The following is a 15,363-nucleotide window of genomic DNA, read 5'->3' on the forward strand; positions in this document are numbered from 1 at the left end:
TGTTTGTTGTTTTATATTATGAAGTGGGCCAGAAGGCTTCTGGTAGAACAGTGGTTTCCAACCTTTTTGGATTACTGTACAACCAACTGAATTTTGCCCTGCCCAGAGTACCCTTGAAGTACCCCCTCATGTGCATTTTACCAGTAAGCCTATGGTCTCACAAGTCTTTTCAAGTACCCCCTATGGATAGGCCAAGTATTTATGTATACAGGAAACATATACATATACAGTGCATTCGGAAAGTATTCAGACCCTTTTACTTTTTTCACATAACTTTGTTACAGCCTTATTCTAAAATGGATTTTTTTTAAATTCCCCTCATCAATATAGACACAATACCCCACAATGACAAAGCAAAAACAGGTTTACATTTTTTTGTTAACATTTATTACAAATGTAAAAATGAAATACCTTATTTACATAAGTATTCAGACCCTTTGCTATGAGACTCGAAATTGAGCTCAGGTGCATCCTGTTTCCATTGATCAACCTTGAGATGTTTCTACAACTTGATGAGAGTCCACCTAGGGCTGTTGCGGTGACCGTATTACTGCCACACCGGCGGTCACGAGTCATGAAGGCAGTCAAATTCCACGTGACCATTTAGTCACGGTAATTAGGCTTCTCCAAGCTCTGATGCTGCTCATGGTCATTAGTAGCCTACCAAACTTGCTAACTACCTGGTACTCAGCACTTTATTGTCCCTATAATCACTCTAACATCAATGCAAATGTTATTGAAAATCGAATCAAACACTTCATGAGAGCCCATGAGGTCATGTTGCGCAACATTTCTATAGGCATGAGAAAACAGAGTGATGGCATCTATTAAAAAGAGGAGGGTCCCATCAGCTTTCTATAGACTTTCTATAGACTAGGCCTACAAGTTGTTTTCTCAACTTTCCTTATATTAAGCACTTTGTGTATCTTTACAACAAGAGTATAGCCTATCTGGCTGGCATGAAAGTTAACCATGGGAAAAGCGTCTTCCATTCGCTATTTAATACCATAGAGGACATGTATTTTTTCCCCTGCACCCTGTTTCCAGACAGGGGCATGATAATTGTCCATTCCAAATCAAAACAAATTTCACACATACAGTACTGTGCAAAAGTTTTAGGCAGGTGTGAAAAAATGCTGTAAAGTAAGAATGCTTTCAAAAATAGACATGTTAATAGATTATATTTATCAATTAACTAAATGCAAAATGAGTGAACAGAAGAAAAATCTAAATCAATCCATATTGGGTGTGACCACCATTTGCCTACAAAACAGCATCAATTATTTTAGGTACACTTGCACAAAGTCAGAGATTTTGTAGGCATATAGTCAGGTGTATGATTAAACAATTATATCAAACAGGTGCTAATGATCATCAACTCAATCCGTAGGTTGAAACACAATCATTAACTGAAACAGAAACAGCTGTGTAGGAGGAATAAAACTGGGTGAGGAACAGCCAAACTCAGTTAACAAGGTGAGGTTGCTGAAGACAGTTTGCCGTCAAAAGTCATACACCACGGCAAGACTGAGCACAGCAACAAGACACAAGATAGTTATACGGCATCAGCAAGGTGTCTCCCAGGCAGAAATGTCAAGGCAGAAAGGGGTTTCCAGATGTGCTGTCCAAACTCTTTTGAAGAAGCACAAAAAAACGGGCAACGTTAAGGACCGTAGACGCAGTGGTCGGCCAAGGAAACTTATTGCAGCAGATGAAAGACACATCATGCTTACTTCCCTTCACAATCAGAAGATGTCCAGCAGTGCCATCAGTTCAGAATTGTGGGACCCTGGTACACCCATCTACCGTCTGGAGAAGTCTGGTCAGAAGTGGCCTTCATGGAAGACTTGAGGCCAAAAAGTCATACCTCCGACGTGGAAACAAGGCCAAGTGACTCAACTATGCACGAAAACACAGGAACTGGGGTGCAAAAAAATGGCAGCAGGTGCTCTGGAGTGATGAGTTAAATTTGAAATATGTGGCTGTAGCATAAGGCAATTTATTTGCCAAAGGGCTGGAGAGCGGTACACAAATGAGTGTCTGTAGGCCACAGTGAAGCATGGTGGGGCTGCATTTCTGCAAATGGAGTTGGGGATTTGGTCAGAATTAATGGTCTCTTCAATGCTGAGAAGTACAGGCAGATTCTTATCCATCATGCAATACCATCATGGAGGCATCTGATTGGCCCCAAATTTATTCTGCAGCATGACAAGGACCCCAAACATACAGCGAAAGTCATTAAGAACTATCTTAAGCGTAAATAAGAACAAGGAGTCCTGGAAGTGATGGTATGGCCCCCACAGAGCCCTGATCTCAACATCATCGAGTATGTCTGGGATTACATGAAGAGAGAGAAGCACCTGAGGCTAACTAAATCCACAAAAGAACTGTGGTTTGTTATCCAAGATGTTTGGGCCAACCTACCTACCAAGTTCCTTCAAATACTGTGTGCAAGTGTACCTAGAAGAATTTAAGCTGTTTTGAAAGCAAAGGGTGGTCACATCAAATATTGATTTGATGTAGATGTTTCTTCTGTTCACTCAATGTGCGTTTTGTTAATTGATAAATATAATCTATTAACATGTCTATTTTTGAAAACGTTCTTACTTTACAGCATATTTTCACACCTGCCTGAAACTTGTGCACAGTACTGTATATTATTTAGTACATGTAAAGACAAGATTAAATCAAGAATAGTCTGATAGGCGACAATATTAGCCTATCACTTGTGAATTATATACAGTATTATCCCTTGTGAATGATGCCCAGCATAGAAAGAAACAATGCCTTTTTTTGGCTACTTTTTCTAATCATAGTCGCACACCTCATTTAGCCTAGCCCATAGGCCTATATGTTTTGATAAGGTTTGTATCACAACTGATGTGGCCAAATAACTTCTTAAAATTAAGCACATTAATCCGCTTTACAGGGGGTGTAGAGCCTAACTGGCATACATAAGCAGCGCGTGAGTTTGGGGAAGATAATTTTTACCTTAAGAATGCACCTTTATAATAAAAGCATTACGTGCATTATCGCATTTGCGGTCACTTTTGATAAGGGTATTTTCCCGCTAATGGAACATTCGCGCTTATAGCCTACTGGCTTATAATGTGAAGAAGTACCCTAATCGTTTATCCACATTTTCATCTAAATGTTCTGATCTGTTGCGTTAGCCTCATTGCGTGAAAAACGTTTTTTTTTTTTAATGCTAGTGGTTGTATGAATTTGGGATCTGTCGCATCCCACAACTGTCCTAGACTATGTTTGGAATATTTCTTTCTCGCACAGAATAGAATAGGTCAACTTTTGTACTATGGGGGATAGTAGATTGACATAGGCTAGTGCTTTTGCTGTTTGTTAGGCCTACTCATATTCTTGGCTGACGAAAAGTAAATGTGGACAGTTCTTCCGATATCTTCAATTATGCAACTTGGAATTGAATAAGGATGCGCACAGTTGCTTCCCGGATGTGTCTGTCTTCATTTGTCGCCTGTGAGAAAGACCTGATCACGTGATGGAGAGCCATATGAGTGAGAGGTGATTCAGAGCACGCAGCACTCCGGGAGAAGGGCACAACGCAGCACTCTGGGCAAGACTGATGAAGTGTGTACAGCCAGTGTAAAAGAAAAAGCAGAGCTCATTCATTTGAAGCAACTTAAAAAAAAAAATCATCATTAGAGTCGCATCATACGGCCTTACAATGTATTAAAAATCAAAACATATATCCCAACATTTGTAGAACAACTAAAGTTATATTAATAACTCTAAAGTAAGCTTATTGGAATAACTATTTCTTTGTTAACCGCTCAACACAGAATATCCGCATGTGCGCACTCCCTCAAATCGTTTGGAGAAAATATCCTTTCTATTTTATTCAGCGATGTTCAATTGTATTCTTCATACTATAAAATAATGCCACATAATTCTAAGCAAATCTTGTCTGCTAAATTAGATAGTATAGCCCACAGCCATTTGGCATAGCCAGATCAAGACCTAACATAAGGACAACTCAGAGTATGCTATTCTGTTCTTCTGAAATAGAGTGCATTTTCTTCATATTATGTTTCTTTAGACCTGTCTAAAATGAATAATGAATTTATTGTGAAGGTGTAGGCTATAATACATGGATTTGTTAGACTTTTTCAAATGTAGATGTTCCAAAGATCTGCATCAGTGGCTTGTAGGCTATGTTTGGAAGCCAGGAGATGCTACATGTGTTTATGTTAATTAACGGTCAATTACCCTGAGACCGACAGTTATTTGCTTGATAATCACCGGCTGATGAAATTTCGTGACTGCCACAGTCCTAAGTCCACCTGTGGTAAATTCAATTGATTGGACATGATTTGGAAAGGCACACACCTGTCTATATAAGGTCCCACAGTTGACATTGAATATTAGAGCAAAAACCAAGCCATGAGGTCGAAGGAATTGTCTGTAGAGCTCTGAGACAGGATTGTGACAAGACACAGATCTGGGGAAGCGTACCAAATCATTTCTGCAGCATTGAAGGTACCGAAGAACACAGCGGCCTCCATCATTCTTAAATGGGAGAAGTTTGTAACCACCAAGACTCTTCCTAGAGCTGGCCACCCGGGCCAAACTCAACAATCGGGGGAGAAGGGCCTTGGTCAGGGAGGTGACCAAGAACCTGATAGTCACTCTGACAGAGCTCCAGAGTTCCTCTGTGGAGATGGGAGAACCTTCCAGAAGGACAACCATCTCTGCAGAACTCCACCAATCAGGTACTTATGGTAGATTGCCAGATGGCAGCCACTCCACAGTAAAAGGCACATGACAGCCCGCTTGGAGTTTGCCAAAAGGCACCTAAAGGACCATGAGAAACAAGATTATCTGGTCTGATGAAACCAAGATTGAACTCTTGGGGCTTAATACCAAGTGTCACGTCTGGAGGAAATCTGGCACCATCCCTACGGTGAAGCATGATGTACTGGGAGACGAGTCAGGATCGAGGGAAAGATGAACAGAGCAAAGTACAAAGAGATCCTTGATGCTCCAGAGTGCGCAAGACCTCAGACTGGGGAAAAGGTTCACCTTCCAACTGGACAATGACCCTAAGCACAGTGCTAAGACGACGCTAGAGTGGCTTCGGGACAAGGCTCTGAATGTCCTTGAGTGGCCCAGCCAGAGCCCGGATTTGAACCCGAACAAACATCTCTGGAGAGACCTGAAAATAGCTGTGCAGCAATGCTTCCCATCCAACCTGACAGAGCTTGAGAGGATCTGCAGAGAAAAATGGGAGAAACTCCCCAAATACAGGTCTGTCAAGCTTGTAGCACCATATCCAAGACGATTTTAGTCTGTAATCGCTGCCAAAGGTGCTTCAACAAAGTACTGAGTAAAGGGTCTGAATACTTAGTGTGTAAATGTGATATTTCAGTTTTTTAAAATTAATACATTTGCAAAAAAAATCCCCACCAAACATTTTGCTTTGAAATTACGGGGTATTGTGTGTAAATTGATGAGTATTTTTAATTTGTTTTAATCAATTTTAGAATAAGGCTGTAATGTAACAAAATGTGGAAAAGTCAAGGGGTCTGAATACTTTCCAAATACGCTGTAAGTTTACATTGAGGTGCAGCTAGTTGTAGTTGCCTATCCTTGGTCAGATAGAATTGCCTCGTAAAGCATTCTAAACACTGCACACACTATTTTGGTCAGTCTGGATGACCAGGCTGCAAATGGAACGCTCGTGGTCATGTTCTTTCTCTGTCTCCCAGGCTTGTTCTGTAACAGGACGTTTGACCGCTACGCCTGCTGGCCTGATAGTCCTCCTGGGTTGGTGGTCAACGTGTCCTGTCCCTCCTACCTGCCCTGGTTTGACAAAGGTGACTGACTTTTTTTACTTTCATCTACATTGTATTGTCGATGGTCATCTATTGAGTTGTGATATGATGTCACAGAATAATACCCCAAAATATATTGACCTATTCATAAAACATATAAAAGTAGCCGTGCTGTTCATATAATCATATTCATTATGATCTGTTAGGTTCTTATTTTTCAGAGTAAGTAACTCACGAACACTAGAGAAGCTTAACCAAGTTTAATTCTTCCCAAAGGGTCGTTACAGCTGTAATTCAGACAGAAAAACATTTCACACAAGCACTGATATTTAACCCTTTCTTCTCTCCACAACTGAACAGCCAATGCATCCCTGTTGCTAGACAGAACCATAGTGATATCTGTTCTTCCTCACTTCATCTGACCTGACCTCTACCCCAAAGTGCTCACTCCTCCCCAACTCAAGGTTGTCATGGTTATTGATACCAGACTGTGTCTCTCCTCCTCCCAGAGGATCCCTGATGGCTAACAATAACATATCCGGACATAATGTAAGCGTTATGCATTACCCTCTCTCCCTTAGTGACATTTATTCGTTTCTAAGCTCTCCACCCGTCTCCCCTTCTCAATGCCTGCCACATGTAATCTCTTCCCTGCACTCAACACATTCCAAGCTTAGTTGCACCCACTATATACCGTCCTCTTATAACCCTTAACTTCTGTTGTAGACCCTCAACCTTAGCACTCCATCAGTGACATGAATAAGTAACATTTCATATTCTCAGAACCCAACAGATCTAAATGGCAAAACTGATCCTATTTTAGCACGCCTACTCTGAGACACATCTCCAATAATTATGCCAATTCGGAAACATTGTTTGTGCGTGTTGCTTTCAGAATAATGTGTGGGTGTGTGTGGGCACAAGCTGTATGCGTGTTTCTGTGGAAAAAAAATATTTTTGTCTGTGCACTCAATGCGTATTTATGTTTGTGTGTGTGCGCACGTGCATGTGTGCATATGCGCGCACACACTGGACATGTCTGCGGGATGTCCAGTGTCTCAGGGTGTGGTGCGTCGGCGGTGTGGCTCTGATGGCCACTGGGTGGAGGAGGAGGACGGGGAAGTCTGGAGGGACATGTCTCAGTGTGAAGAGGAACAGGAAATCACATCTCAGGAGGTACCTGACAAAAACACTTTCTATTGTTTTTTACTTGCAGGTGTTAATGAGCACTGTGCCCCTGAGCTCTTCAGGTAAATCAGCCTTCTGTTCCGTCATTTGGGGGGCTGTACTACTGTCAACTTATGCAGTCCCATAACGCAAAGCCTTCAATGTCTGGAGATCTGAAGGGTCTGGATATTGTAGGTATAAGCAGTGTAATGATGGAGTTTCCACCTTACAGATCTGCAAACATTAATGGATTAAGGCTAAGGGGAAAGGCTAGGAAGCGATTTGGGAACGGCCAACGCCTAAAAAAAAAAGTTGTTTCTGTCTTTCTCGTTGAGAAGATGTGTATATAAAGTCCTAATTAACATAATCTCTTCTGACATGAGTTTCCATGGTAACGCCACTCTGCATTGTTTTTTTCCCCCCACAGCTGTGGTTCAAGCAGCTGATGGTGAGCTTCAGGATGCTTTACACGGTTGGCTACACCCTGTCCCTCTTCACCCTGGTCTCAGCACTCATCATTCTACTGAGTATCAGGTACACTTGTCCTTCTGTTCACCACCACTCTTCAAATTGAAACTCTGGTCCACTTCACTCATCTCTACTCCAGTAATCAAGCACTTACATCAAAGTCATATTTACCACAGAAAGCCCGAAAGAATGCTTTGGATGAGCATTGGGAAAAGCAACCCTAGAGAAGTAACAGTATGGGAAGGTTTGTGAGTGTGACGAAACATAAGGACATCTTGAGAAGATTTCTTGGTAGTGTTCTTTGATTGGTATTTTTTTTGGTAGTAATACTTCTTGGCCATCTGCCTCTATCGTTCCCCGTCAGGAAGCTTCACTGCACCCGCAACTACATCCACGCAAACCTGTTTGTGTCTTTCATCCTGCGAGCTGTGTCGGTGATCGTCAAGGACACCATGCTGGAGCGTCACTGGGGCCGGGAGATCATGAGACAGGCCGACCTGGGAGAAATGCTGAGTCACGAGGTGGGTTGTGAGCGGTGTAGGTGGAGCACCGTATTGCTTGTTCCTATCATATTTATTCCTTCAAGTCTGCAAACACTTGAATGCCCTTGAATATGGTGACGTGATCTGTGGAGACTAGGACTTGTTTTTGGACTCAGCAAAATGTCATCACTTCTTGACCTTTATAGTAATCACCACCTTTGCAATATTTATCTCAAGGCTGCCATTGGCTGCAGGATGGCCCAGGTGGTGATGCAGTATTGTGTTCTAGCCAATCACTACTGGTTCTTTGGAGAGGCCATCTACCTGTATTCGGTGCTCATCGCCTCTGTATTAATTGAGAACAAGTACTTGCCTTATATCTGCCTCGGCTGGGGTGAGTAACGTATCCTTTATCTACATCCAAAATACCACTTCAGCCTTTTATACCCACTGTGTCTTATTAATGCTCAATGTCTTTCTTTGTCAGGAACCCCTCTTTTATTTGTCCTTCCTTGGATGTTGGCCAAGCTATTGAGAGAAAACAAAGAGTGAGTGGGTGTCCATGTGTCACCTCAATCAGTGCACACTGCACGGCCTGTTTGTATTGATTTAGAGACAGGCGTAAACAATGAATGTCCCAATCTGGTACCCTCAGGTGCTGGGCAGTCAATGAAAATATGAGCTACTGGTGGATAATACGGTTCCCCATTCTGTTTGCGTCACTGGTGAGGGCGGCTTTTGGCTCTGTTGTTATGTACATTTTTCAGTGTGTGTGTGTGTGTGTGTGTGTGTTTGCATGCCTGTCTGTGTGCATTGTGTTGTTGAGTGTTGGTCTGCATATTTACAGCCTACTTGTCATACATGGCTGTGTATGTGTGTTTGTTTTTGAAAGATTGCAAATGCTACTGTCAACAGATCAACTTATTGATTTTCATGAAGATTTTGAAGGTGATTCTATCTAAACTACGTGCCAACAATCAGAATGGCTATCCTGACTACAAGCTTCGGTAAGGAAGAAGGACAAGACTGATATAATGATATTACACACAGGCCTCTTCCTTTACCGATGTGGCATCCAATTTGATAGTTGGTGACAGAGAGAGAAGGAAAGATAAAGGGGCAGATTAAAAGAAAGAGGGCAAGACATGTGGAAAATGAGTTGAGACAGTGAGACAAATTGCCTCCCTATGTCCTATCTCCTGATAGCTTGGCCAAGGCGACCTTGACCCTCATCCCTCTATTTGGCATCCATGAGGTCATCTTCATCTTCGCCACTGATGAGCAGACCACTGGCATCCTGCGCTACATCAAGGTCTTCTTCACGCTCTTCCTCAACTCATTTCAGGTGAGGAACCTGAAAACCACGTTACCCAGGTCAACAAACCATAGCCTTGCATTATTACCTAGCAAGTGAAGCCTATCAGTGTTCTGTTTAAACCCAAGCGTTGTGTCTCTATAGGGATTTCTGGTGGCTGTGCTGTACTGCTACTGTAACAAAGAGGTTTGTAAGATTCTATTGTGTTTTTTCTGTTATGTTCTATGTTTTTCTATTGTTTTCCATCCATCAAACTCATCACATGCTCCCCCTGAGCTGCCCGATCTTTTCCTATATAAGCTGTAACGCACACACTTACTGCCAACTGCACATCCCTGATTGAAGACTCATTTGGCTACCTCGATTATCTGTGACAATTGCTGTAAATGGTCTGGGTTATGGTGTGATGTGATGTCAGATGGGTCACAAGTATCTGACAGGTTCACTAGTTTCTGAAAGAAATGTTAATGATATTCTGAATTACTTTAAGAATGGGCAACTACTATTATTAGATGAATGCCTTTTGAACGTCAGACTTGTTCATTCTAATGTGCGTTAGCTTCGGACCTGGCCTCAGGATAAAGTGACTAAAGGGGCAGTTGAAATCGGCGAGGGGGCTAGATTTTGGGGGTGTTCTTGCATTGGAATGATATTGAATTCTGCTTATATAATCACGTTATTCCACAATAAACATAAAGTTAAAATGCTGAGACTCCAAGATCATTGAGTGCTTTTGAAATCTGAAATCTCTGCTGCGCTTTATCAGCACAATGGACCACGCCATACAGCTAGCCCGTTTTGGTCATGAATATTGGCTACAAGATAGATAAGGAAATTCATCTATTACAAGCAGCCTATGTGAATGCAGTGATACACACAGTTGTCTTGCCAAAATAGTAGTAGCCTAGTTATTCATGCGTGCAAACATAAATACTGAATAGCAGTTTGACTTAGAATACAAAACAACTGTGAATGAATGCGACCAGAACACAACAGCGGAACCAAGTACTAGGCTTAGTAAACAAAATGTCCGATCGATAAAGGCATGACACAATCTATATTTAGGCTAGTTACATTAACATTGAACAAACACAGTAAACAAAAGGCGAATGTAGATCCACATAACCAAAACATAGCCTACATAGCCTAGTGAGATGCAGCCATGCACAGCTGTCTTGCCAAACAAATAGGCCTATACAGGCCTGCTTCAAACATGGAAAATCATACTGCTCGCTCATGAGTTCAGCAACAGGTTATGATATGGCAACAGGTTGTGAACACACTTCTGTGAATCAAATTTGACCCACATAATCAATTAAGCAATGCCAGCCTACCATAAACACGTTTCCAATACGTACAGTTCCATTTACAGCAGCGAAAACCAATAGGCTATGAAGAAAGGCTCAATTTGATTCGGGTTATCTATTACTATGATGAAACATACTGATATGTAGCTATACCCAGGGGCGTCATTGGGTTCTTACATTGGAATTATATGGAATTCAGCTTGCATTACGCTACACCACAGTAAACATAAAAGTTCAAGAACTGCTTTTGACCATGAAGTGACATCTCGCTGCGCTCCATCAACACCATGGACAGCGCCCTAAACCCTAAAGCAAGATTTTGATCAAAACCAACCAGCTAGATTGAAACAATCTTACGTTTTCAAAAGGGTTGCAGCTTCCTTGATGCTCTGTGGAATTTCCTGAATAATCGATCAATCGATCATTCCCCGAAATCTTCTTGTGAGATCCCCCTCAAATGCCAGTTGGATTAGTTGAGCTTTCCTCGGGTGTAGCGTGTTTGTTCTGTTCTGATTGGACTCCAAAAAAGTCAGTCCGTGTTTCAGTGTAGTAAGCATAATCGGCATAGCGGAAAGAGGCCCAGAGAATCGTTGCAGGATATCAAGTGGGGTCAATTTGTCCTCATTGGAACCAGAGCGGGCGATTTCAGTCTGCAAAACCTAGCGAACGGCACTAAACTCAGCTTCCACAAAATCTATTTTGCTTAGATCCAGCAGTGGATTCACCTTTTAACTCATTTAGAAAGTCATGGCTCTCTGGGTCAAAGGCACACAGGGCCTTCGCCAGTTCTGACATTTCACCAATGACAGTATCCAACGTGCTGAAGAACGGTGTTTTCCACTCAGTCTCTTCTCCTCAGTCCTGCTGGCCTACTGTAGGCCTGGAGGTTTATACTTATATACTGTAACATCGTTGTTTGCTTGGAGCTGGTGGTGGTGCATCAGTGCCACTGGCACTGCACTGTGCCTAAATGGCTTCGAACTCACTGTCGCCCCACAGCTTCTTGACACACTCAATACACGGTGGACCACTTTGACTCTAGTGTAAAGATCCGTTGATTTTGCCTGGAGTAATTTGTTTGGAGGATCGAGAAGACTGAGGATTCTGTGCACCATGGTGGCTGTAAACTTAAAGCCAGGGTCTGTCACTGTCCTCAGCAACCTTGCAGCCTCGAGTCTTACTTCTGTGTTTTAGGAACGCATGCATTACCCCCTGCTTTTTATGGAAACCAAAAGGAGTCATACCTTAACACCCAGTGACTTCTCATAGCCGCCCTACACACACCGCTGCGTTCCCTGCCCATTGTGCTGACACAGCGCAACGGAGATACAGATCATTTTTTGCGCCAAAGCCCCCTTTAGCCCCCTCGTGGATCCGGGCGCAGGTAGCTTCTTCCATTCTCATGTACAGTATAGTTGCAGATGTCCTCTTTTGCTCTGTAATCGCCCTTCCTGAGGAGGAAAAATGCATCAATCCAACATCCTTTGATTAAAAATTGGTTTTGCAAAAAGACAGGCTGTCATTTACTGAGGGAGTAGAATTGTATGAAGAATAGTAGGCCTGCATCAGTGACCAGCAAGGACATACTCACACATTTCAGTTGAAGGGAGGGAAGAATGTTTTTTCCTCTGTTGGTTGCAGGTGAAGACAGAGCTTGCGAAGAAACTGCGAAGCTGGAGGATGGAGATGGAGGTGGTGTGCTGTGGACAGTGACTAACCGAGACAAGAGTTGTACCATTCTCCATCGCCACAGTTCCAGAGAACAATGGAGCTTCTACACCACCAACAGGAGTCCAGCCTGATAGTCCTCCATCTCCACAGACTCAAAGTTCAAGACAGCATGCTCGGAACACCTCCATGACACCTGAGTCTCTCGCTCAACTGCATTGTTGTACCACAACGGCAACGCTGGACAAAAGTACAGACTGCACACACCTAACTCATAATGAGACCACAGGGTCTAGTCCATCTATGCAGGTGTCATTCCTCATTCACTTAAATGACCCAGTAGAGTTACCTCCACATGTTGTAAATATTTATTCAGATTAAAGGCCCAAATGCAGCCATTTTTATCTTAATATCGAATCATTTCTGGGTAACAATTAGGTACCGTAGTGTAATAGTTTTAAATTAAAATGTAAAATAAATGCCAAAAATATTTTTTTCGCAAGCAAGAACTTTCAGAGGTCTGTCTAGGAGTGGTCTGAGTGAGGGGTCTAATTGGGGGTGCCTAATGTAACTTGAAAACTAGCTGTTGGCAGAGAGGTTTAACACTTTTTTTGTTATTGGTCTATCAACTTATACTGCCTGGGGATGTCACCATGCAAGACAACTCCGCCCATGCAAAACCTGCAGATTAGAAGGTCCTATGTAAATTGTATTTTCAATGGTCAACTATCAGAAAGTTACACTGATCACATTTTTCCCACTTTTACAGTGTTAGTTTCATCAGTTGTTGTACAATATGATACAAAACACAGGGAAAACTGAAATTTGACTGCACTGGGCCTTTAAGTAAGATATTATTTGTGTGTCACTCTGTTGATGTACAGCATTTTAATGTATTTCCAAATGATGAGTGGTACAGTGCCTAGTGAAAGTCTACACGTCCAAATACCCCCATGCCTTAAAATTACATCTAAAAAGGGATTAAATAAATACAAATCCTGCCGATCTACATAACCTACTCTACATTTTCAAAGTTAAAGAAAATGATGGAAAATGTTCCACAAGAAAAAAGAACATGTCTAAATTGCATTTGTGTTCACACCCCAGAGTTAATACTTTGTGGAAGTATTTTGGCAGCCATTACAGCTGGGAATCATTTTAAATAAGATGTAACCGGTGTCAAATGGCTAGCTAGACAGTAGCATTTAAATCTGTGACATCACTTGCTCTGAGACTTTGAAGTAGTTGTTTCACTTGCTCTGCAAGGGCTGTGGCTTTTGTGTAGCGATAGTTAACTATGCTTCATGGGAGGCAGATGTTGATGGGTTCAGAGGATCCCTCATATGAGCCCAGGTTGGAGCAAGGAGAGGGACGGAAGCAAAGACTGTTACATTTGCACAACTCTTAGGGCAACATACACTGAGTTAACCAAACATTAGGAACACCTTCCTAATATTGAGTTGCACCCCCCCTTTTCCCCTCAGAACAGCCTCAATTTGTCAGGGCATGGACTCTACAAGGTGTCAAAAACGTTTCACAGGGATGCTGGCCCATGTTGGCTCCAATGCTTCCCACAGTTGTGTCAAGTCGGCTGGATGTCCTTTGGCTGGTAGTCCTTTGGCTGGTAGACCATTCTTGATACACACGGGAAACTGTTGAGCATGAAAAATACAGCAGCGTTGCAGTTTTTGAAACAAAACGGTGTGCCTGGCACGTACTACCATATCATGTTCAAAGGCACTTACTGTAAATATTTTGTCTTGCCCATTCACCCTCTGAATGACACACATACACAATCCATGTCTCAATTGTCTCAAGGCTTAAAAATCCTTCTTTAACCTGTCTCCTCTCCTTCATCTACACTGACGTGGATTTAACAAGTGACATCCATAAGGGATCATAGCTGTCAGCTGGATTCACCTGGTCAGTCTATGTCATGGGAAGAGCAGGTGTTCTTAATGTTTTGTATACTCAGTGTACATTGTTTTTGTCAAAATTGCTCAAGCTCAGTAAATTAAGGTTAATTGATGGACAGCAATATATAAACCTTCTGGCCTGGACCACGCAGGACCTCCTTTCATATTTATTTTGATCCTAACAAAACACCCCAGTCTCTGCCGGTGACAAGTATACCCATAACATGATGCTGCCACCACAATAGTTGAAAATAAAAGTTGGTAGAATGTTATTCAAAATTGTTCACAGCTGTAGTGGCTGCCAAAGGCTGCTTCCACCAAGTATTAACTCTGGGGTGTGAAGACATACACAATCAAAACATCTTCATTTTTGATTAATTTGGAAATTGTTCTATATTTTTTCTCTCGCTTTGAAAATGCGGAGTAGGTTGTGTAGATCATTAGGGGGCAAAAAAAACAACACATTTATTCCCTTTTAAGATTTCATTTTAAGGCACCAAATGTGAAGACTGTGCAAGGGGTGTGTAGATTTTCACTAGCGATTGTGTCTCAAGTAGTCATTTTGTATTCGAGATGAGGGAAGCTCTATTAACTTTTGAAATGTCAATAGATAAAGAGAAATATGACATAAAAATCATACTTTTTCATGCTGTTGTCTTTCTGGAGGCCATAGGGTGGATAACTCAAACACGTTTATGTCAGTGATGCGTATGTGAACCCTGAATGCATCAGTCACTTTATGCAATTTAACATGACCTTTTACCATATCATGTTTAGTGTGGAATTTATAAATGAAATTATCCTTATCCAACTCAAGACATGGGTCGGGCTCCCCTGCTCAGATGCTGCATGCATCAACCAATGGTTGCAGGCCACATCATCCACTGTTTCGTCGACTGACAGATTGATAGAACAAACGATGTGGTTTACTGAAACGTAAAATACCTATCCAGGCATTTTAAGATCTGTCATGTGTCAGCAACACCTGGGCAGATTAATGCGCCCATGACCTATCCTGACCAATAAAGCTCAACAGCTTGTAGTCCTAAAAAACGGAAATTAGTTACCTCTGGTTGTTCAGCCAAAGATTGTCTATTTTATTGACAAGATAGTCGAGTGACCGCTCTAACAATGGAAATATATGTCCTCAAAGATGGAAGGCAGGCGGGAAGAGATGAGATCAGGTAGGACCATTCTTTCCAATGAGAGAGCAGAAACACGCGTGAACAACAG

General features: G+C 42.1%; 1 protein-coding gene across 1 annotated transcript in view; it reads left to right on the forward strand.

Moving 5' to 3' along the window:
- Positions 1-14,993, forward strand: part of LOC129855976 (glucagon receptor-like) — a 39,998-nt gene extending 25,005 nt beyond the window's left edge. The window contains exons 4-14 of the mRNA XM_055924111.1: positions 5,742-5,849; positions 6,862-6,983; positions 7,402-7,508; positions 7,807-7,963; positions 8,162-8,318; positions 8,412-8,472; positions 8,580-8,649; positions 8,840-8,931; positions 9,131-9,269; positions 9,384-9,425; positions 12,188-14,993. Of these exons, the coding sequence (XP_055780086.1) occupies positions 5,742-5,849; positions 6,862-6,983; positions 7,402-7,508; positions 7,807-7,963; positions 8,162-8,318; positions 8,412-8,472; positions 8,580-8,649; positions 8,840-8,931; positions 9,131-9,269; positions 9,384-9,425; positions 12,188-12,259 (1,127 nt within the window). The 3' untranslated portion in view covers positions 12,260-14,993. The remainder of the gene's footprint in view (positions 1-5,741; positions 5,850-6,861; positions 6,984-7,401; positions 7,509-7,806; positions 7,964-8,161; positions 8,319-8,411; positions 8,473-8,579; positions 8,650-8,839; positions 8,932-9,130; positions 9,270-9,383; positions 9,426-12,187) is intronic.
- Positions 14,994-15,363: the final 370 nt, after the last annotated feature.

The sequence above is a fragment of the Salvelinus fontinalis genome, chromosome 1 (genome assembly GCF_029448725.1).
Source record: "Salvelinus fontinalis isolate EN_2023a chromosome 1, ASM2944872v1, whole genome shotgun sequence".
Classification (NCBI taxonomy): Eukaryota; Metazoa; Chordata; class Actinopteri; order Salmoniformes; family Salmonidae; genus Salvelinus; species Salvelinus fontinalis.